Genomic DNA, 22920 nt, shown 5'->3' with positions numbered 1-22920 from the left:
ATGACATGCAAATGAGCACACAGTGCCACTTTTTGCTTCAAAAACCATTTTTAACATGGTTCCCTATAGGCTTAAGCTTGCTGCATGGTCACAGCTTTGAGCACAGCCAGGGTTAAGGTGCATACCCAGAATATATATATATATATATATATATATATATATATATATATATATATATATATATATACATATATATCCATTCACTGGACAAAATATGGCCAGCAAATCGATCTAGATAATTAAGTCAGGTGCGACCCCCGACCCTTTCAGGAGACACGGACGCCCCCTCTCCTGGTATTTCTGAGAGGTTAACGGGACCCCAGCCGCAGCTTACAGCCAATAAATAATGTAACACCTCGCGGGGATGTTCCTAATATGGAAGGGAGAGAGCCTGGACTCCTTCTCTCACCACAAGCCCACTGCCCGTGTGTCCCTCACGCGGCGTCTCAGAGTCACGTGTCCCAGCCCCCCGCCCCCCCCCCTCCTTCTGAAATGTACGACCCGACAGCAAACCTCCCCGCTACAAAAATTACTCGGTGCTACTGTGTAACACGATCGCACTGCGGGGAGTCGGAGCGCTGAGATCATTGTGGAAATATTCCCAGACGCCCGGGAGGAAAAATCCACATCTCACCCCAAACCTCCTCCCCTCTTACCTCTAATGCCTTTTCCAGACAGCGTCCTGCCTCTCATTTGCGGCCTCAAGACGGATTGTTTTTTAACGCCCTCGCTGCCGCAGGGGCATGGGCGGCTGTACAGTGTGTATCACCCATCTGGCAGGCACAGGGTTAAATAAAACCTCCCGTGTTCCAGCCGCTAATAAATCCCCGGTGGGATCTCAATGTCAAGTGGAGCGCTAGAAAAACAGCCCCATAGAAAGCTTGCCCTGTAGGGTTTACAGCGGAGACCCGAGCGAGCGTTACTTTTATTACTTTACGCCGTATTGAAGCAGGGGGTCTCCGGAGCAGAGCCCCGTTAATTTCAGCTCTGGGGACCCCCTGCTTCTGGAGATACAGACCTCCGTAGGGTGCGCCGGTAGCCGCTTCGCTCGGCTAGCAGGGATCACGCAATGGCGGACTTTCAAATCTTTAAACCTTTAAACCTTGCCGAGATACCGGCGCCCCCTAACTAGTGTCTCTGGAAGCCGGGGGTCCCCGGAGCTGAAATTAATGGGGTCCAGCTCTGGAGACCCCCTGCTTCAACACGGTGTGAAATGTTTGAATAAAACCAAGGTTTAACCCACCTTATATATTTGAGGATCAGGAAGCCTGTGCGGTCAATGTGGAGATTTTGGATGGAACCAAAAGGTCTTAACGCCAGGTGTCTGTGGCCTGGTAAATAAATCCCTCTGCTATTCATGCCACGTTAACCAGTGTATTCAGCATTCCCATAGTGCTTTGCAACTGACAATAACACATTGCGCTGTCTGCTTTTACACTGCCAGATTGGCAAGGGTCAACGTGTTCTTGTAATTCGATATGCCAGGGCGGGCATCAATGCATTGAAAAGCAATATACAGTATATATATATATATTATGTATATGACAAAGCATTGAATCCCATTCTGGTAGCAAAGTGACAAAATATCCAATTTCGCTTATTGGATAATAACTACATGTGGTTTTCCCACTGGCATTCTCCTTAAAGTGACAGTGCTCGCTTTGTTTATTTCTGTTTGTACTAAATTCCCGTTATTCTTGAAGTTCTGCTGGCTTCCCTTGGTATTTTGTACGTTTTCTTCCTATTGAAAGGACTAAATTGTCAGTTCCACGTATTTTCCAGCTCGTTTGAAGCCATTTTGCGGTATTTTTGCGCCGCTGCTTGGTAGGAAATAACTTGCGTTTCCAATGGCCTTTTGCGACTTTATTAATCGAAGAAATGGTTATGAGGTGGAAATCGTACCTTTATTTTCCAAACAAGGGCATGCAAGCAACGAAGGGGTTAATGAAACCTCCAGTTGAAACTCCACTTCACCGAATAAAGGGAAGGTTTCCACCTCGACATTTCCTTATTTTTTAACCGCAAACAATGTCGTTTCCCTGCTTGTTTTACAAAGTAACATGTTTACATTAAAGCTAAAAAGGGACACGCTGAGGCCCAAGTTTGCTAAGCAGTGCTATGCCAGCAGACCCCCTTCTGCTGCAGGAAGACGCCATTTGGCCCATTGACTTGATTCCACTTGAGTAGGGTCGTGGGGCGTCTTCTGATGCTGCAAGGTGTCTTCTGGCATAGCACCATTCGGCTAAAATGGGCCTGAGTGTTTTCACTGGCATGTCCACAGCCCGAGCCTTGACCTGGTCAGGTTAATCGCTGTGGGAGGTTGTAGAGACTGGGACGGCTCAGGGAACCTGTGTGACACCTGTAGGCACTCCTCAGTGTTTCTCTTTTTGGCTTACTTCAGGGGTTGTCAACTCCAGTCCTTAAGCCCCCTCCCCCCCCCCCCCCCCAACGAGTCAGGTTTTATGGATATCCCTGCTTCAGCACAGGCGGTTCAGTCAAAAGATTGAGTTGGATTGAGCTACCTCTGCTGAAGCAGAAACTAATAGAGCCACCTGTGCTGAAGCAGGGATATCCGGAAAAGCTGACCTGTTGGGGAATCTTGAGGACGGGAGTTGAGACCCCCTGGCTTCATTACTTCGGAGTGGTTCATGTCCCGAACACTGCGTCGTACCCCAAGTTTGGACAGCTCTGGGTCAGCTCGTGGCCATGCCGGAGACGGCAGAACATTGCAGCCAGAGACCACGTCCAGCAAATGGGCTCATGGGCTCTCCAACTTGGGTAGAGTTTCTGCTGACTAACCCTGCCCCGCCTAACGCGTTTCCCTTCTGCAATATAGTATGCACCTGAGGAGCTAATCGAGTATGACTATGAGTATGGGGAAGCAGATTACAAGGAGACTGAGCTTATAACAGAGGCACCCTCTCTGACTGAAGAACTTGTAGCTCAGACGGAGGTACAGTAGTGTGTTGTGTGTGTACCACTGTTCCACACTGGTCTGTCCTCTCATTCACCTGCTCTCTTGTAATGTTGATGCCTTCCTTCCAGCTGACCTGTGGCCTCCTGACTCTGGAAGACGGATGACAGTTAAAGGCAGGCTACACTTTTTCTTAGCCCCCTGTGCCGCTGGCTAAAATAGAGCCTTAAGTAATCTGACGTAACATGTGTTGAGATATCCTTGTTGACTCTCTGGGAGTCGGGAAGCTTCCATCTTTAAGGCGGCAGTGTATTAAGATTGGCTGCCAATTTGTGGGACAGCACAAACCTTTCCTCTGTGCAGAAAGAAGGGAAGAGAGTTGGCAGATTTGTGCTGTTGCAGGAGAAGCAGGAGCCAGAGAAATCTTAATACATGTCTGCTCTTCACAAATCTAAGATGGAGTCTTCTGGCTCCAGCGAAGAGAATACAGTTATTTCAATCATTTCCGGTTTCTTTTGTTTATCAAGTGTACACATGTATTTTTGATCATGTTGCGGCTAAATGGCATATTTACTAAGTAAAGCTATGCAATAAGACACCTTCCAGCTTATACAGGTATTGTCCAGCGGAGGAAGGAATCCCACGGAATAGCACTGTTTAGTAAATAAGGCCCAAATCTTCACACACAAAAAAAGTGCAGCCTGCCCTTAAACCTCTTTTCCCTCCCTCTTCCTTGCTCCTTCCTTCTTTCATTCACGGTTTCCATTCGGTCTTTCACCACGTTTTTGCAGAAGAAGAAACCCAATACCAAAACGAAGAAGAAGCCGCAGCCCCCTAAATCAAAGGCCAAACCCAAAAAGGTCACGTCCAAAAACTCATTTGCAGCTAAGAAGAAGAAAGGCAGGACCAATTACCAGACGTCCGCACGAAAAAGACTAGGGGTAAAGGTAGCACCTAAAGAAATCAAGATCTTCAGTAGGGCGAGCCCGGAAGATCTCTGATCATGAGACGCCCTAACCTCACTAGACGCGTACCCAATCTCTGGCTAATCCCATGACCTGACTATTTCTAGACTCCCGCTCTGATCCCGCGTGTTTCTACAAGGATTCTGCCTGTTTAACAAAACCTCTCTTTTATCTCAGGCCAATGTGGTGGAAGACTTGTCATATAGCGAAGGAGACTATGGTTACCAGACCGATACTCCGGTTCTTACCAGTGGACCAAATGAGGTAAAACAAACCAACCGATATCCGTTTACAGACATACACGTGTTTGTCATTTGTTTGTCAGTCAGGATTTGGGGAATTGGTGTTAGATGTGTAGGTTGGGTGTATGAACGTTTCACCAACTCTTTGCTGAGTGCAAGCTGTTGAGTTGGTACAGATTATGGAACACAAAATGCCGGCACATTCGGCAAGCTGGAGTGTACTGTTCATGCTGTTCGTAGACCAAGCTGGACAATTGAGTGTAGCTTAGAAGCACTTGATGTCCCATCAGTGACCTACAGCTCTCCACTGGTGGATAAGAGACCTAAGATTATGCTGTCACTGAAATTGTCTCAATAGCCTAAGTCCACACATTCACTACATGTCCTGAAGGTGACCTTGAACACCATGGACTTTCTTTTGCTTGCTGTTCTGTAAGTTACATGAAAATCGCATAATGGCCCCGCTATAGTATCATATAAGAGACGTGCTTTGCAACAAATACAACAATAGGAATGAACAAGACACAGCCTGCGATTGTAATACAGCTCAATCCCGTTATAACGCGATCCGTTACAACGCGAATCCGCTTATAACGCGATGCAAGTGTGGCTCACAATTTCCCTATTTATGAATACTTTACAACACAATTATTGGTATCTTAAATACTTTATTGTACAATGCATACAATTGTACATTATTTCTAACGCGATCCGCTTATAACGCGATGTGATTCTTTGGACCCCAAGCACAGCGTTATAAGGGGGTTGAGTTGTATTTGGGGAAAAGGATACATGAGAAATGTTTCACATGGCATCACACAATGCAGCACTGTCTTGTCATCCACCTGAAGTTTGTATTTGTGGAATTGGAAAGAGTTAACCCTATCCGATTTGATTACAATATGTGACAACAAAGATGGCTGTCATGTTTAAAGATCAGCGGGAAACTGGACAGAGTGGCTTTGGTCATACTCAAAAAAAGATGTGATCAACAACAGAGAATCCTGGCAAAAACATTTATTCACGTGAATTTGGATGAATTTAGTCAACGCTTTTTACTACATTGAAGTCCAACGTTTGCTGAATACACGTGAGCCTTTGTTTAATAACGTTGCCTCCATTTCTGTTGATTCGATACCCTCTGGGTAATACTTCCAACACAAACATGATAGGCATGTTGTTAATGGCGGTCCTACTTGAGACAGTGGCATGTTTACATGTTATACGATGCTTGCAACGTTTGGAAGATATTCCTCATGCATTGAGGTTTTGTGACCAAACTTCAAGGTGCTCGTTGGAATAAACATTTTCCGTTCATCCCGCAGTCCCACTAACGCTATAATTCCCAGCAAAATTGTACAATCCAAACAATTTATTTCTTTTATTGAACAGAAATCGCTAAGGGAGGGGGCGCGGGGGGTGGGGGGGGGGGGGGGTGTTAAAGAAGCGCTCCCTCTTCCAAAAATCACTTTTTAACCAATTGTTTTTCTATTGGTTCGGGGCCCACGTTTGGTATGGAACATTTGGAAAGTCCCCGCCGCGGGGGCTAAACTAATTGCCAACTCGTCTCAGATCAGTTCGATGTTCTGTCCTTGTGCTAGTGCAATAAATACATGGGAAATTCACATGTGTTTTACGCCCCGGGAAAAAGGAATGCACTTTTATAACACTAAACCTGGTCCATGCTTTATTGTTTATCCTTTCTGATGCATGTTCTCCTCTTTCCTACTGGAAAGGGCCACACACAATGTGTCACAGGCTTGTGCAGCCCGGAAGGAGTTTATGCCTTGCTTTGAAAGCAGCAGTACTGGTTACATCCTTTTTTGATGCCGTTCCCGCCCCGTGCTTGTGAAATCTGACGTGTAATGAATGCGGTAACAGTTGGCACTGTTGTTGTTATAAAAAACCAAAACGGTCTCCTCCACTTATACTGCTCCCTGACCGCCCTTTGGTCAAGCAGATGATCTTATCATGACCTGGAGCATGGGTTGCCTACTCCAGTCCTCGAGGGCCACCAACAGGTCAGGTTTTCAGGATAGCCCTGCTTCAGCACAGGTGATGCAGTCATTATGACTGAGCCACCTGTGCTAAAGCAGGGATATCCTGAAAACCTGGCCTGTTGGTGGCCCTTGAGGACTGGAGTTGGCCACCCCTGACCTAGAGGAAGCACAGCTACTATGGGAAGAAATGTAAAAACAAACAGAAGATTTCATATAAGAAAAGATTATAATTGAACATTAACAGCAGTATATCCCATGCTTTTTTGCCATCGCATAAATGATTCTATTTTTGTTAATTTGCTTGTACTGCTGCTTGACAATTAATTTTTACATTGTGATCTTTTAATTGTTTTGGAGAGCTGCTTTTCATCCCCTCTCCCCCCCCCCCCCCCTCCCGCACTCTCCTAAAACGTAATTAAAAGAAAATGAGCCATGGTTGCAATACGTTGACGACATCTCAGAATGGCTCACCTGCTAAACGCATCTAACGGCTTGTACTAACCTTAACCCGTGTATTCCTCCCAACTCTCACGCCCGCGCGGATAGCAAAAACCAGTGGAGGAAGCCTTTGTGGAGGAGTACGTAACGGGAGAGGATTATGACTCAGAGAAAAAGCTGGTTGAGGAAGCAGAATATGGGAACAAAGATGTAGACCCCACGCAGTCTCAGCCGGTGGTGGGAGGTGATTTAGGAGAATATGATATGTATGAATATAAAGATTACGAGGAGAAACCAACCAACCCAACCACGGAGGATTTTGGCCCGGGAGTCCCTGCCGAGACCGATGTCTCCGAGACCAGCGTAAGTTGGGGTGACTTAAGTAAAACAACACAGGAGTGGTAAGGGAGAAAAAGTGATGACAGAAGACCATCAAAGCCAAGTACATGCATGTATGTTGGACAGAACAGCACACGTTAGAGAAAGGAATCGCTGCCCAAAAAACGTTTCAATCAGAAAGATCACGGCACAGTCCAAAATGTTATATTCCCTTCATACATACCATTTATTGGTATTACTGATTTTTATAAGGTATATGTATATTATCTGACACTTATAGGGTTTATGTATTATTGGGTAAACATGATCCCTTTATTGGTATATGATGTTTATAAGGTATATGTATATTTGGTACAAATAATCCCTTTATTGGTATGCGATATTTATAGGGTATATATTGGGCACAGATAATCCCTTTATAGGTATGTGATGATTATAGGGTATATGTATATTGGGAACAGGTAATCCCTTTATAGGTACAGTATGTGATGATTATAGGGTATATGTATATTGGGAACAGGTAATCCCTTAATAGGTATATGATGATTATAGGGTATATGTACAGTGTATATTGGGAACAGGTAATCCCTTTATAGGTACAGTATGTGAGGATTATAGGGTATATGTATATGGGGAACACGTAATCCCTTTATTGGTATGTGATGTTTATAGGGTATATGTATATTGGGTACAGATAATCCCTTTATAGGTATGTGATGTTTATAGGGTATATGTATATTGGGTACAGATAATCCCTTTATAGGTATGTGAGCGTTATAGGGTATATGTATATTGGGTACAGATGATTCCTTTATAGGTACAGTATGTGATGTTGATAGGGTGTACAGTATGTATATTGGGTACAAATAATCCCTTTATAGGTATGTGATGATTATAGGATATATATATATATATATATATATATATATATATATATATATATATATATATATATATATATATACAGTGTTCGACAAACATATACATTTGCTCGCCCCGGGCGAGTGGATTTAACATCGTGGCGAGCTCCTATTGGCCCAAGCAGCACACGTGTGGTACTAGGTGGTGAGTAGATTTTTTTGTTTGGTGTGTAGATTTTTTGGTGATTTGTCGACCACTGTGTATATGTATATTGGGTACAGATAATCCCTTTATAGGAATGTGATGGTTATGGGGTATATGTATATTGGGTACAGACAATCCCTTTAATAGTTATGCAATGTTTATAGGGTATACTGTACAGTATGTATGCTGGGTACAGACGATCCCTTTAATAGTTATGCAATGTTTATAAGGTATACTGTACAGTATGTATACTGGGTACAGACAATCCCTTTAATAGTTATGCAATGTTTATAGGGTATACTGTACAGTATGTATGCTGGGTACAGACGATCCCTTTAATAGTTATGCAATGTTTATAGGGTATACTGTACAGTATGTATGCTGGGTACAGACGATCCCTTCTTGACGGGCCCTTAGAGTTGATACCACACATTGCGTTCTCTTCTTCTGACATTTCATTTCTAATGCGCGCTTGTAACGCCCGTTCTGTAATGTGCATATAATGACGTTGCAGGTGAATAATTACGGTGCATATGGTGAGAAAGGCGACAGAGGAGAACCCGCCGTGATCGAGCCGGTAAGTCCGCGTCACGCTCACAAATGTCTTTGCCATGGATGTAGATCCCCATTTCTGTGTCCTTGTGAGGTCACCAAGTGCTGGACCGTCCCTAAAGTTTCTTTCTCTACATCCCTTATTCCCTTGTGATCACACGTTTCCTTATTCCCTTGTGATCACACGTTTCCTTGGTGAACAGAAATATGGAGCTATGTACATGGGGTTTTTTGTGTGGGATCTTAAAAATTGCCACCCGCTGATATTGTCTAAAAGTTGCTTTCCCACTCACCCCCAGATCCCGGCAGCTTCGGAATCCCTGCAGTACCCTTCCCTAATTGAGTTAAAGATCCATCACTACCGAGTGTCTTTAGACCAGATTTACATCCCAGGGCTAATCCTGATGTCAATATGTAGCCTATTCACTTGACCCACATGGAACAGCGATTCATTGTAGAGTGTGCCACGGCTTAGCACGATTTAGTAGATCTTGGCCTGTGCATTGCACACACTTATTTATGTTGGGCTTTTGGGCGACTAAATGTGTCCTAAATTGAGGCACTGAAATGAAACATGGTAAGGAAGGTGTTAGATAGTTGCATAGTTACATGGTTTCATGGTTACATGGTTTCATGGTTACATGGTGTCATAGTGACATAGTTACATGGCTAGGAGCTCCAGTGTATGAGTGAGCCTATTCCTGGTACTAAATGCTGAAACTCTGGAAAGCAGATGGTACAGGCTCTCCCATCCACCCATCCCACCCCACCACGTCCCAAACCCCACCCACACCCCACCCCACCATGTCCCACACCCCACCCCGTCCACCCCATTCATCACACTGCACCACCCCACCACAACACATCCCACCACACCCTACCCACACCCACCGCACCGCACCCCACCCACACCCACCACACCCACACACCACACCCCACCCACCGCACCCACACCCACCGCACCCCACCCACACCCACCACACCCCACACCACACCACAATATCAGGATGTGTGTATATTAGACATTATAATCTTCGGCCTCCGTGAATTAAAATGTTTAGCAGACGTTGGGCCATATTTGCTAAGTGGTGCTAACTCATCTGAATTTTCCACAAGGTGCAAATAAAAAAGAAAGCGCAAAAAAAGGAAAAGAACACAGTCACTAAAGATAATGCCCTTTATATCACACTTAGTAAAAATGCAGAATAAAATTCACCTGATAAAATAAGGATTCGCATGAACCCACAATACCACAATAACAAGGCACTAGCGGGGGGGGGGGTCCCTGAATCAAAGCCCCCCGGTCTAATGATGAAAAAATAAGTCCTGGGATATTGCTAGATGTTAGCACAACTTACATTGAATTCAACCAGGGCCCACACTCCATGCAAAGTTAGGGAAAACACCGCAGTCAGCCGAGCTCCTGTCGTCACGCCCGCTCCCCGCTGCGTGATGACGTCACCTCTACGTGTTTCGCGTCATATGACGCTTCTTCAGGAGCTTCCATCAGGTGCCTTGCACCTTAGCACTGCTTAGTACATCTGTTCCGCCGACCCTCGGCATGCCTTGTCTCCCTCCCTGCTCTCAGTGATGTGATATCATGTTTCTTGTATAAGGGAATGCTGATTGAAGGCCCCCCCGGACTGGAAGGACCCGCGGTACGTACAGAATATATCCCACTTCTATGTATGGGTTCTAATATCATGTCCCATATCTCCCCTCTGTCTGTATCACCTGCAGGGGGAGGCGCAGACCCCATGTCCCATATCTCCCTCTGTCTGTATCACCTGCAGGGGGAGGCGCAGACGCCATGTCCCATATCTCCCCTCTGTCTGTGTCACCCTGCAGGGGGAGGCGCAGACTCCATGTCCCATATCTCCCCTCTGTCTGTGTCACCCTGCAGGGGGAGGCGCAGACTCCATGTCCCATATCTCCCCTCTGTCTGTGTCACCTGCAGGGGGAGGCGCAGAAGCCATGTCCCATATCTCCCTCCTATCTGTGTCACCTGCAGGGGGAGGCGCAGACCCCATGTCCCATATCTCCCTTCTGTCTGTGTCACCTGCAGGGGGAGGCGCAGACCCCATGTCCCATATCTCCCCTCTGTCTGTGTCACCTGCAGGGGGAGGCGCAGACCCCATGTCCCATATCTCCCCTCTGTCTGTGTCACCTTTAGGGGGAGGCGCAGACCCCATGTCCCATATCTCCCTCCTGTCTGTGTCACCCTGCAGGGGGAGGCGCAGACTCCATGTCCCATATCTCCCTCCTGTCTGTGTCACCCTGCAGGGGGAGGCGCAGACCCCATGTCCCATATCTCCCCTCTGTCTGTGTCACCTGCAGGGGGAGGCGCAGACCCCATGTCCCATATCTCCCCTCTGTCTGTGTCACCCTGCAGCGGGAGGCGCAGACCCCATGTCCCATATCTCCCTCCTGTCTGTGTCACCCTGCAGGGGGAGGGACAGACCTCATGTCCCATATCTCCCTTCTGTATGTGTCACCCTGCAGGGGGAGGGACAGACCTCATGTCCCATATCTCCCTTCTGTCTGTGTCACCCGGCGAGAGGGGGGGGACAGACCTCATGTCCCATATCTCCCCTCTGTCTGTGTCACCTGCAGGGGGAGGGACAGACCCCATGTCCCATATCTCCCTCCTGTCTGTGTCACCTGCAGGGGGAGGCGCAGACCTCATGTCCCATATCTCCCTTCTGTCTGTGTCACCCTGCAGGGGGAGGGGCAGACCCCATGTCCCATATCTCCCTCCTGTCTGTGTCACCTGCAGGGAGACGCGCAGACCCCATGTCCCATATCTCCCTCCTGTCTGTGTCACCTGCAGGGAGACGCGCAGACCCCATGTCCCATATCTCCCTCCTGTCTGTGTCACCCTGCAGGGTGAGGGACAGACTCTGTGTCCCATATCTCCCCCCTGTCTGTGTCGCCCTGCGGTAGGAGGGACAGACCCTGTGTCCCATATCTCCCCTCTGTCTGTGTCGCCCTGCAGGGGGAGGGACAGACCCCATGTCCCATATCTCCCCTCTGTCTGTGTCGCCCTGCAGGGGGCAGAACAGACCCCCTGTCTCATATCGCCCTTCTGTCTGTGTATGTGAATGACTTCTTCTCGCCCTCCTCAGGGTCTCACTGGTCCCCCTGGTTTAATTGGACCCTCCGGACCCACAGGAGACTCCGGTGAACGGGTAAGTACATTACACACCGCGCCCATGTCTTCTCGCTCAATTACCAATCGTCCCGGATCAACTTATATGGGAGACTTTGTATCGCTTGGGGGTGAAAGTGATTGTTGATGTAGATTATCTGACATCCCCTTTAATTTTTATATGATTTAGATCTAGAGAGCCGTGCTGAGGATTGCATTGTGTGTGTGTGTGTGTGTGTGTGTGTGTGTGTGTGTGTGTGTGTGTGTGTATATCTTATACTATATTAGTGAAAGCACTGTATGTTTGCCTGCCTGCCTGCATGCCTGCCTGCTGGATGTCGGTGTCCCTAGCGGCAATCTCATTGGTCCCTTGGCCCGCCCGCCCCCGCACACCTCTCATTGGCCTCACACACTCACACCACCCCCTTGGCCCGCCCCCCACACCTCTCATTGGCCTGAGGCGGAGTGACGGGCCAAAGGTCCAAAAAAATAAATAAAACACACACACACACACACACACACACACACACACTCACACACTCACACACTCACACACTCACACACTCTCCCCTCTCCAAATCACCTTTTCCCCCTCCCCAGCGGCATCACCTCTTCCCCCTCCCCAGCGGCATCACCTCTTCCCCCTCCCCAGCGGCATCACCTCTTCCCCCTCCCCAGCGGCATCACCTCTTCCCCCTCCCCAGCGGCATCACCTCTTCCCCCTCCCCAGCGGCATCACCTCTTCCCCCTCCCCAGCGGCATCACCTCTCCCCCCTCCCCAGCGGCATCACCTCTTCCCCCTCCCCAGCGGCATCACCTCTTCCCCCTCCCCAGCGGCATCACCTCTTCCCCCTCCCCAGCGGCATCACCTCTTCCCCCTCCCCAGCGGCATCACCTCTTCCCCCTCCCCAGCGGCATCACCTCTTCCCCCTCCCCAGCGGCATCACCTCTTCCCCCTCCCCAGCGGCATCACCTCTTCCCCCTCCCCAGCGGCATCACCTCTTCCCCCTCCCCAGCGGCATCACCTCTTCCCCCTCCCCAGCGGCATCACCTCTTCCCCCTCCCCAGCGGCATCACCTCTTCCCCCTCCCCAGCGGCATCACCTCTTCCCCCTCCCCAGCGGCATCACCTCTCCCCGCTCCAAATCACCTCTCCCCGCTCCAAATCACCTCTCCCCGCTCCAAATCACCCCTCCCCGCTCCAAATCACCTAGCTTCCCGCAGCTGCCACGCGGCGCGTAAGATGGCGGACCCCCTTCCTCCCTCGCGGCGCCGAGTCAGACGGTGGCGGCGCCCGGAAGTACAGGTAGGTGTCGCTCCCCACCTCCGGCGCCAAACGGAACTGAGAAAGGGCGCATCAACTGAGGTGTGTGTGTGTGTGTGTGTGTGTGTGTGTGTGTGTGTGTGTGTGTGTGTGTGTGTGTCTCACTGTCCACTGCCCCCCCCTCCTATCCACTGCCCCCCCCCCTCCTGTCCACTGCCCCCCCCCTCCTGTCCACTGCCCCCCCTCCTGTCCACTGCCCCCCCCTCCTGTCCACTGCCCCCCCCCCTCCTGTCCACTGCCCCCCCCCTCCTGTCCACTGCCCCCCCCCCTCCTGTCCACTGCCCCCCCCCTCCTGTCCACTGCCCCCCCTCCTGTCCACTGCCCCCCCCTCCTGTCCACTGCCCCCCCCCTCCTGTCCACTGCCCCCCCCTCCTGTCCACTGCCCCCCCCCCCCTCCTGTCCACTGCCCCCCCCCTCCTGTCCACTGCCCCCCCCCTCCTGTCCACTGCCCCCCCCCTCCTGTCCACTGCCCCCCCCCTCCTGTCCACTGCCCCCCCCCCCTCCTGTCCACTGCCCCCCCCCCCTCCTGTCCACTGCCCCCCCCCCCCTCCTGTCCACTGCCTCCCCCCTCCTGTCCACTGCAGGAAATGCAGGGGGAGGAATCCATGCCTTTGAGGCGCCCCCCCCTCCCTTTGACGCCCCCCCCTCCCTTTGACGCCCCCCCCCTCCCTTTGACGCCCCCCCCCTCCCTTTGACGCCCCCCCCTCCCTTTGACGCCCCCCCCCCTCCCTTTGACGCCCCCCCCCCCTCCCTTTGACGCCCCCCCCCTCCCTTTGACGCCCCCCCCCCTCCCTTTGACGCCCCCCCCCTCCCTTTGACGCCCCCCCCCTCCCTTTGACGCCCCCCCCCCTCCCTTTGACGCCCCCCCCCCTCCCTTTGACGCCCCCCCCTCTCCCTTTGACGCCCCCCCCTCTCCCTTTGACGCCCCCCCCCTCCCTTTGACGCCCCCCCCCTGCCTTTGACGCCCCCCCCTGCCTTTGACGCCCCGCGCGCACACACTGACTGACTGCCGCACGCACACACTGACTGACGCGCACACAAAGCCTGACTGACGCACGCACACACTGACTGAGGCACACACTGACTGTGTGTGCGTCAGTCAGTCTGTGTGTGTTTGTGTTTCTGCCTCAGACTCACTGACGCGCGAGCAAACACACAGTGACTGACGCACACACGCTACATGAAGCTGTAAAGGAGGGAGGGAGGGGGGGGACTGGATTGATGTGAATGGGGGACAAACAGAGAGAGGGGGGAGGAGAGAGAGGAACGGGAACATTACATCCCGGGCAACGCCGGGTCTCTCAGCTAGTATATATATATATAACAGTGATTTTCTCTTCTGTCTCAGGGACCCCCTGGACGGTCTGGACTGCCCGGTGCTGATGGGTTACCTGGACCTCCTGGTACCATGCTCATGTTACCGGTAAGTTTGCACTTCATTGCCCATTAATAATACGTGTGTGTGTGATGTATATTTTTTGCTGAGTGTTGTCACACGGAGCTGCCTCCCAGCAGAGGTGGTAGGAATAACACAGGAAGAGCATTCACAATGCTTGGGAGAGACACTGAGGGACATATTTATTTCTCAGACCTTCCAGAGGTCAAAGTGACACAACATTAATGCTGGAGATTCCAAGAGGGGGTTAAGGGGGAGCAGGGGGGGAGGAGGCGCAGGTAGGAGGCGAGTATGGTGGGAAAGAGGTGCAGGTGACATTAGGTTCAAGGGGAGGGGGTGTAGTGGTTGAGGTGGTGTGGAGGAGGGGGGGAGGAGGGAGTATATTGCAGGGGGGTAGAAGGTGCAGGGGGAGGGAAGTAGTGGGGAGGTGGTGTAGGGGGAAAGGTGGTCAGGGGGGTAGGAGGTGCAAGGTATAGAAGGTGTAGGGCGGAGGTGGTGCAGGGGGACGGGAGTAATAGGGAGGAGGTGCAAGGGGAGTAGTCAGGAGCCAGTTCAGGGGGGGAGGAGGTGCAGGGGGGAGGCGGTACAGGGGGAGAGGAGGTGAAGGGGGAGGCAGTACAGGGGGAGAGGAGGTGAAGGGGGAGAAGAGGTAAAGAGGGAGACGAGGTGCAGGGGGAGAGGAGGTGCAGAGGGGAGGCGCTATATGGGGAGAGGCGGTACAGGGGGAGAAGAGGTGCAGGGGGACAGAAGGTGCAGGGGGAGGTAGTGCAGAGGGAGAGGAGGTGCCGGGGGGAGAGGAGGTGCCGGGGGAGGCGGTACAGGGGGAGAGGAGGTGCAGGGGGGAGGCGGTACAGGGGGAGAGGAGGTGCAGGGGGGAGAGGTGGGATACGGGGTGCTCGGGGGAAGCGGTACAGGGGGAGAGGAGGTGCAGGGGGGAGAGGCGGGATACGGGGTGCTCGAGGGAGGCGGTACAGGGGGAGAGGCGGGATACGGGGTGCTCGAGGGAGGCGGTACAGGGGGAGAGGCAGGATACGGGGTGCTCGGTGGAGGCGGTACAGGGGGAGAGGCGGGATACGGGGTGCTCGGGGGAGGCGGTACAGGGGGAGAGGCGGGATACGGGGTGCTCGGTGGAGGCGGTACAGGGGGAGAGGCGGGATACGGGGTGCTCGGGGGAGGCGGTACAGGGGGAGAGGCGGGATACGGGGTGCTCGGGGGAGGCGGTACAGGGGGTGAGGCGAGATACGGGGTGCTCGGTGGTGGAGGCGGTACAGGGGGAGAGGCGGGATACGGGGTGCTCGGGGGAGGCGGTACAGGGGGAGAGGCAGGATACGGGGTGCTCGGTGGAGGCGGTACAGGGAGAGAGGCGGGATACGGGGTGCTCGGGGGAGGCGGTACAGGGAGAGAGGGCGGGATACGGGGTGCTCGGGGGAGGCGGTATAGGGGGTAGGCGGTGCAGGGGGAGAGGCGGGATACGGGGTGCTCGGGGGAGGGCGGTATAGGGGGTAGGCGGTACAGGGGGAGAGGCGGGATACGGGGTGCTCGGGGAGGCGGTATAGGGGGTAGGCGGTACAGGGGGAGAGGCGGGATACGGGGTGCTCGGTGGAGGCGGGTACAGGGGGAGAGGCGGGATACGGGGTGCTCGGTGGAGGCGGTACAGGGGGAGAGGCGGGATACGGGGTGCTCGGGGGAGGCGGTACAGGGGGAGAGGCGGGATACGGGGTGCTCGGGGGAGGCGGTACAGGGGGAGAGGCAGGATACGGGGTGCTCGGGGGAGGCGGTACAGGGGGAGAGGCGGGATACGGGGTGCTCGGGGGAGGCGGTACAGGGGGAGAGGCGGGATACGGGGTGCTCGGGGGAGGCGGTACAGGGGGAGAGGCAGGATACGGGGTGCTCGGGGGAGGCGGGTACAGGGGGGAGAGGCGGGATACGGGGTGCTCGGGGGAGGCGGTACAGGGGGAGAGGCGGGATACGGGGTGCTCGGTGGAGGCGGTACAGGGGGAGAGGCAGGATACGGGGTGCTCGGTGGAGGCGGTACAGGGGGAGAGGCGGGATACGGGTGCTCGGGGGAGGGGGGTACAGGGGGAGAGGCGGGATACGGGGTGCTCGGTGGAGGCGGTACAGGGGGAGAGGCGGGATACGGGGTGCTCGGGGGAGGCGGTACAGGGGGAGAGGCGGGATACGGGGTGCTCGGGGGAGGCGGTACAGGGGGTGAGGCGAGATACGGGGTGCTCGGTGGAGGCGGTACAGGGGGGAGAGGCGGGATACGGGGTGCTCGGGGGAGGCGGTACAGGGGGAGAGGCAGGATACGGGTGCTCGGTGGAGGCGGTACAGGGAGAGAGGCGGGATACGGGGTGCTCGGGGGAGGCGGTACAGGGAGAGAGGCGGGGAGGCGGTATAGGGGGTAGGCGGTGCAGGGGGAGAGGCGGGATATGGGGTGCTCGGGGGAGGCGGTATAGGGGGTAGGCGGTACAGGGGGAGAGGCGGGATACGGGGTGCTCGGGGGAGGCGGTATAGGGGGTAGGCGGTACAGGGGGAGAGGCGGGATACGGGGTGCTCGGTGGAGGCGGTACAGGGGGAGAGGCGGGATACTGGGTGCTCGGGGGAGGCGGGTACAGGGGGGAGAGGCGGGATACGGGGTGCTCGGGGGGAGGCGGGTACAGGGGGAGAGGCAGGATACGGGGTGCTCGGGGGAGGCGGTACAGGGGGAGAGGCGGGATACGGGGTGCTCGGGGGAGGCGGGTACAGGGGGAGAGGCGGGATACGGGGTGCTCGGGGGAGGCGGTACAGGGGGAGAGGCAGGATACGGGGTGCTCGGGGGAGGCGGTACAGGGGGAGAGGCGGGATACGGGGTGCTCGGGGGAGGCGGTACAGGGGGAGAGGCGGGATACGGGGTGCTCGGTGGAGGCGGTACAGGGGGAGAGGCGGGATATGGGGTGCTCGGTGGAGGCGGTACAGGGGGAGAGGCGGGATACGGGGTTGGGAGGGGGCAGCTCCTCCCTTCGTCTCTTATCCTTTTCTCTTCCCGCAGTTCCGGTACGGAGGTGACGGAGAGAAAGGACCGACCATCACTGCCCAGGAAGCGCAGGCTCAGGCCATCCTTCAGCAGGCTCGGGTGAGCGAGGCGGGAAGCCACTGATCAGGCCACGCAGGGAGACCGACCCAGGCCACGCAAGGAGACTGACCGGGCCACGCAGGGAGACTGACCGGGCCACGCAGGGAGACTGACCCGAGCCACGCAGGGAGACTGACCCAGGCCAAGCAGGGAGACTGACCCAGGCCACGCAGGGAGACTGACCCAGGCCACGCAGGGAGACTGACCCGGGCCACGCAGGGAGATTGACCCTTGCCACGCAGGGAGACTGACACAGGCCACGCAGGGAGACTGACCCGGGCCACGCAGGGAGACTGACCCGGGCCACGCAGGGAGACTGACCCGGGCCACGCAGGGAGACTGACACATGCCACGCAGGGAGACTGACCCGGGCCACGCAGGGAGACTGACCCGGGCCACGCAGGGAGACTGACCCGGGCCACGCAGGGAGACTGACCTGGGCCAAGCAGGGAGACTGACCCGGGCCACGCAGGGAGACTGACCTGGTAACTGCACTAATATATCTCTCAGGCACTGAGGGGGTCCCGGGCCTGACAGAGTGGGAGCCGGCGTGGCGGAAGATGGAGCTCACCCCCCGACATATCTCACACTCCCTGCGGGGCGGGGGACACGCCACTTACATGTGTGGCCCGGCAACAATAACCTTTCTCCTCTTCTGCCAGATTGCGATGAGGGGACCTTCAGGCCCGATGGGTCTAACTGGAAGATCCGGCCCCGTGGTATGTACCATCTTTTACTCGATCTAGACAGAGCGCGACCACGGCACGTGGCACAGTGATCGGATACTCAGGGAGCTTATACTCAGGCACGGATACTCAGGCACGTGGCCTGGTCACGGAATAGTCAGGGCGGTTATATAGTCAGTGATTACCCGTGGTACACGTGGGAAGGTGACACCTCGTTCTATCGAATACCTCAGTAAATCTGCAGCTTTTTGCAGAGGAAACGGTTTTGTTTTTTTTCTTCCTTTTGCTGCTTTCAATCTTTATATTTTATGTCCATTTTTGGATAAGGAAGAGGAACGTCAGCACGTAACTTTATCCACCTGTGCAGAAGCAGCGATAATATTCAGTACAAGTTAAATAGCCAGGTATGGGGGGAGCGTATGCTACCCCCCAAAAATAGCCAGATTTGGGGGAACATATGCTACCCCCCAAAAATAGCCAGATATGGGGGAACGTATGCTACCCCCCAAAAATAGCCAGATATGGGGGAACGTATGCTACCCCCAAAAAATCGCCAGATATGGGGGAACGTATGCTACCCCCCAAAAATCGCCAGATATGGGGGAACGTATGCTACCCCCCAAAAATAGCCAGATATGGGGGAACGTATGCTACCCCCCAAAAATAGGCAGAATTCATTTGTTTATTATTTATTATGTATTTACATGGCACAGGTTTGATACCAAACGTCTGCATGTATCTTATACTATATTAGTGAAAGCACTGTATGTTTGCCTGCCTGCCTGCATGCCTGCATGCATGCCTGCCTGCTGGATGTCCGGTGTCCCTAGCGGCAATCTCATTGGTCCCTTGGCCCGCCCGCCCCCGCACACCTCTCATTGGCCTCACACACTCACACCACCCCCTTGGCCCGCCCCCCACACCTCTCATTGGCCTGAGGCGGAGTGACGGGCCAAAGGTCCAAAAAAATAAATAAAACACACACACACACACACTCACACACTCACACACTCACACACTCACACACTCACACACTCTCCCCTCTCCAAATCACCTTTTCCCCCTCCCCAGCGGCATCACCTCTTCCCCCTCCCCAGCGGCATCACCTCTTCCCCCTCCCCAGCGGCATCACCTCTTCCCCTCCCCAGCGGCATCACCTCTTCCCCCTCCCCAGCGGCATCACCTCTTCCCCCTCCCCAGCGGCATCACCTCTTCCCCCTCCCCAGCGGCATCACCTCTTCCCCCTCCCCAGCGGCATCACCTCTTCCCCCTCCCCAGCGGCATCACCTCTTCCCCCTCCCCAGCGGCATCACCTCTTCCCCCTCCCCAGCGGCATCACCTCTCCCCGCTCCAAATCACCTCTCCCCGCTCCAAATCACCCTCCCCGCTCCAAATCACCTAGCTTCCCGCAGCTGCCACGCGGCGCGTAAGATGGCGGACCCCCTTCCTCCCTCGCGGCGCCGAGTCAGACGGTGGCGGCGCCCGGAAGTACAGGTAGGTGTCGCTCCCCACCTCCGGCGCCAAACGGAACTGAGAAAGGGCGCATCAACTGAGGTGTGTGTGTGTGTGTGTGTGTGTGTGTGTGTGTGTGTGTGTGTGTGTGTGTGTGTGTGTGTGTGTCTCACTGTCCACTGCCCCCCCCTCCTATCCACTGCCCCCCCCCCTCCTGTCCACTGCCCCCCCCCTCCTGTCCACTGCCCCCCCTCCTGTCCACTGCCCCCCCCTCCTGTCCACTGCCCCCCCCCTCCTGTCCACTGCCCCCCCCCTCCTGTCCACTGCCCCCCCCCCTCCTGTCCACTGCCCCCCCCTCCTGTCCACTGCCCCCCCCCCTCCTGTCCACTGCCCCCCCCCCTCCTGTCCACTGCCCCCCCCCCTCCTGTCCACTGCCCCCCCCCTCCTGTCCACTGCCTCCCCCCTCCTGTCCACTGCAGGAAATGCAGGGGGAGGAATCCATGCCTTTGAGGCGCCCCCCCCTCCCTTTGACGCCCCCCCCCCTCCCTTTGACGCCCCCCCCTCCCTTTGACGCCCCCCCCCTCCCTTTGACGCCCCCCCCCTCCCTTTGACGCCCCCCCCCCTCCCTTTGACGCCCCCCCCCCTCCCCTTTGACGCCCCCCCCCCTCCCTTTGACGCCCCCCCCCTCCCTTTGACGCCCCCCCCCCTCCCTTTGACGCCCCCCCCCCCTCCCTTTGACGCCCCCCCCCCCTCCCTTTGACGCCCCCCCCCTCCCTTTGACGCCCCCCCCCTCTCCCTTTGACGCCCCCCCCTCTCCCTTTGACGCCCCCCCCCCTCCCTTTGACGCCCCCCCCCTGCCTTTGACGCCCCCCCCTGCCTTTGACGCCCCGCGCGCACACACTGACTGACTGCCGCACGCACACACTGACTGACGCGCACACAAAGCCTGACTGACGCACGCACACACTGACTGAGCACACACTGACTGTGTGTGCGTCAGTCAGTCTGTGTGTGTTTGTGTTTCTGCCTCAGACTCACTGACGCGCGAGCAAACACACAGTGACTGACGCACACACGCTACATGAAGCTGTAAAGGAGGGAGGGAGGGGGGGGACTGGATTGATGTGAATGGGGGACAAACAGAGAGAGGGGGGAGGAGAGAGAGGAACGGGAACATTACATCCCGGGCAACGCCGGGTCTCTCAGCTAGTACTATATATATTGGGCAGGCGTCTGTCTGGTCGCTGTGCATCGGGACGCCTCTTAAGATACCGTGCGCACAGTGTGCCTGCTGGAGATTAATGAGCAGGTTGTGTCTGTGTTTGGATACATTTGGATGACTTTTTGAGTCAGGTCGCCCGATGGCCTTTGAGGACGGGATTTGCCCACTGCTGTCTTACCCCGACCTGGAAAATCTTTGGTATAATATCACCAGATACGTAAAAAAAAAAAAAAAATCGGCCTGGTTTCTTTATTAACCGGAGCGGATTGCAAAAGAAGACGCCCTTTCGATGCCAGAAGCAATCGGTTTGCCGCGGTGAGATGCCGCGTCGGCCGCTGCTTTTAACCCGTCAGCAACCACACCTGTGGACCGCAAGCTCCAAAAAACGCCCGTTATCCACGTCCAAAACCCCCACGACCTCTCCCAACCTTGTCAAGCCGATGTCCCACGGCTGAGCAATGAGGGCTTTCCTCTAATTAGGCACGCGAGCCGAAGGTCATAAAGCTGGGGCGCCAATTAGAATTTCAATGAGAAATAAGACAGCTTGGTTACTTGGTGATGTGACACGAGGGGCGCAGCTCACAGGTTAGAAGAGGGCTTATTTCAAGCCGGTTTCCACGCTGTCAGATTCAAAAGAAGAATTTGGGGGTGGGGGGGGGGGTGGAGGTTTAAACAGCTGGACCCTCCCTCTTGAACCTTGGGTTGGATTTTGGTTCCTGGGAACGGGGCGTAAGCCGCGACCATGTGTCCCGTATCGCTCAGCGCATTAAGAAGATTTTCCATTTTAAACAAGGAAACGCGAAACGCATCGGGGCAATCGTTTTTTTTAACGGCTGCTCCGTGATGGACACGTACCGCACGCACCCCGCTTCTAAACCCGTGCGAACCCAAGGGGGCGCTGCGAGTCTCGCACGGCGGGGGACACTTTGTTAAAGAAATAGAGCTGTGAAAATACCATATTGTGTTTTTTCTCGTTTTATTTTTTTTTAAATAGCGTTTCCCTGACTGCTTTTACATTTGAGACATTTTAGATTGTAGATTAAAGTTGTTTTTGTTTGTTTTTAAAGATGGGCCAGAAACCTCCTTAATTAGGAATATTCAATACGTGATGGATTCATTACTTCTGCGCTAAAGAGCTCTGCAGCGCGTGTTACTCCGCATATATATATATATATATACACACACACATTTCTCTGCAGCGCGTGTTACTCCGCATATATATATATATATATACACACACACACATTTCTCTGCAGCGCGTGTCACTCCGCATATATATATATATATATATATATATATATATATATATATATACACACATTTCTCTGCAGCGCGTGTCACTCCGCATATATATATATACACATTTCTCTGCAGCGCGTGTCACTCCGCATATATATATATATACACATTTCTCTGCAGCGCGTGTCACTCCGCATATATATATACAGTATATACACATTTCTCTGCAGCGGGTGTCACTCCGCATATATATATATACACATTTCTCTGCAGCGCGTCGCTCCGCATATATATATATTATATATATACACATTTCTCTGCAGCGCGTGTCACTCCGCATAAATATATATATATACACATTGCTCTGTAGCGCATCGCTCCACATATATATATATATACACATTGCTCTGCAGCGCATCGCTCCACATATATATATATATATACACATTGCTCTGTAGCGTATCGCTCCGCTTTTATATATATAGACATTGTTCTGCAGAGCGTCGCTCTACTTATATAGATATACATTGCTCTGCAGTGCGTCGCTCCACTTATATATATATATACATTGCTCTGCAGCGTGTCGCTCCACTTATATATATATATATATATATATACACATTGCTCTGCAGCGTGTCGCTCCACATATATATATATATATATATATATATATATATACATTGCTCTGCAGCGTGTCGCTCCGCATATATATTTATTTTTATATACATTGTTCTGCAGAGCTTCACTCAGCTTATTATATAGATATACATTGCTCTGCAGCGCGGCGCTCCGCATATATATATATATATATATATATATTGCTCTGA

The 22920-nt window shown here is 53.6% G+C and overlaps 1 protein-coding gene across 1 annotated transcript in view; it reads left to right on the top strand.

The window, feature by feature from the left end:
* Positions 1–22920, top strand: part of LOC142503341 (uncharacterized) — a 184665-nt gene that overhangs the window by 69527 nt on the left and 92218 nt on the right. Inside the window, exons 6-14 of the mRNA XM_075615495.1 lie at positions 3706–3855; positions 4057–4143; positions 6668–6922; positions 8478–8540; positions 10132–10173; positions 11641–11703; positions 14335–14409; positions 17411–17494; positions 18157–18213. Of these exons, the coding sequence (XP_075471610.1) occupies positions 3706–3855; positions 4057–4143; positions 6668–6922; positions 8478–8540; positions 10132–10173; positions 11641–11703; positions 14335–14409; positions 17411–17494; positions 18157–18213 (876 nt within the window). The remainder of the gene's footprint in view (positions 1–3705; positions 3856–4056; positions 4144–6667; positions 6923–8477; positions 8541–10131; positions 10174–11640; positions 11704–14334; positions 14410–17410; positions 17495–18156; positions 18214–22920) is intronic.

Source organism: Ascaphus truei, chromosome 10 (assembly GCF_040206685.1).
Source record: "Ascaphus truei isolate aAscTru1 chromosome 10, aAscTru1.hap1, whole genome shotgun sequence".
Classification (NCBI taxonomy): Eukaryota; Metazoa; Chordata; class Amphibia; order Anura; family Ascaphidae; genus Ascaphus; species Ascaphus truei.
Note: the sequence above shows the minus strand (reverse complement) of the source record. Positions and strands in the feature narration are given on the sequence as shown.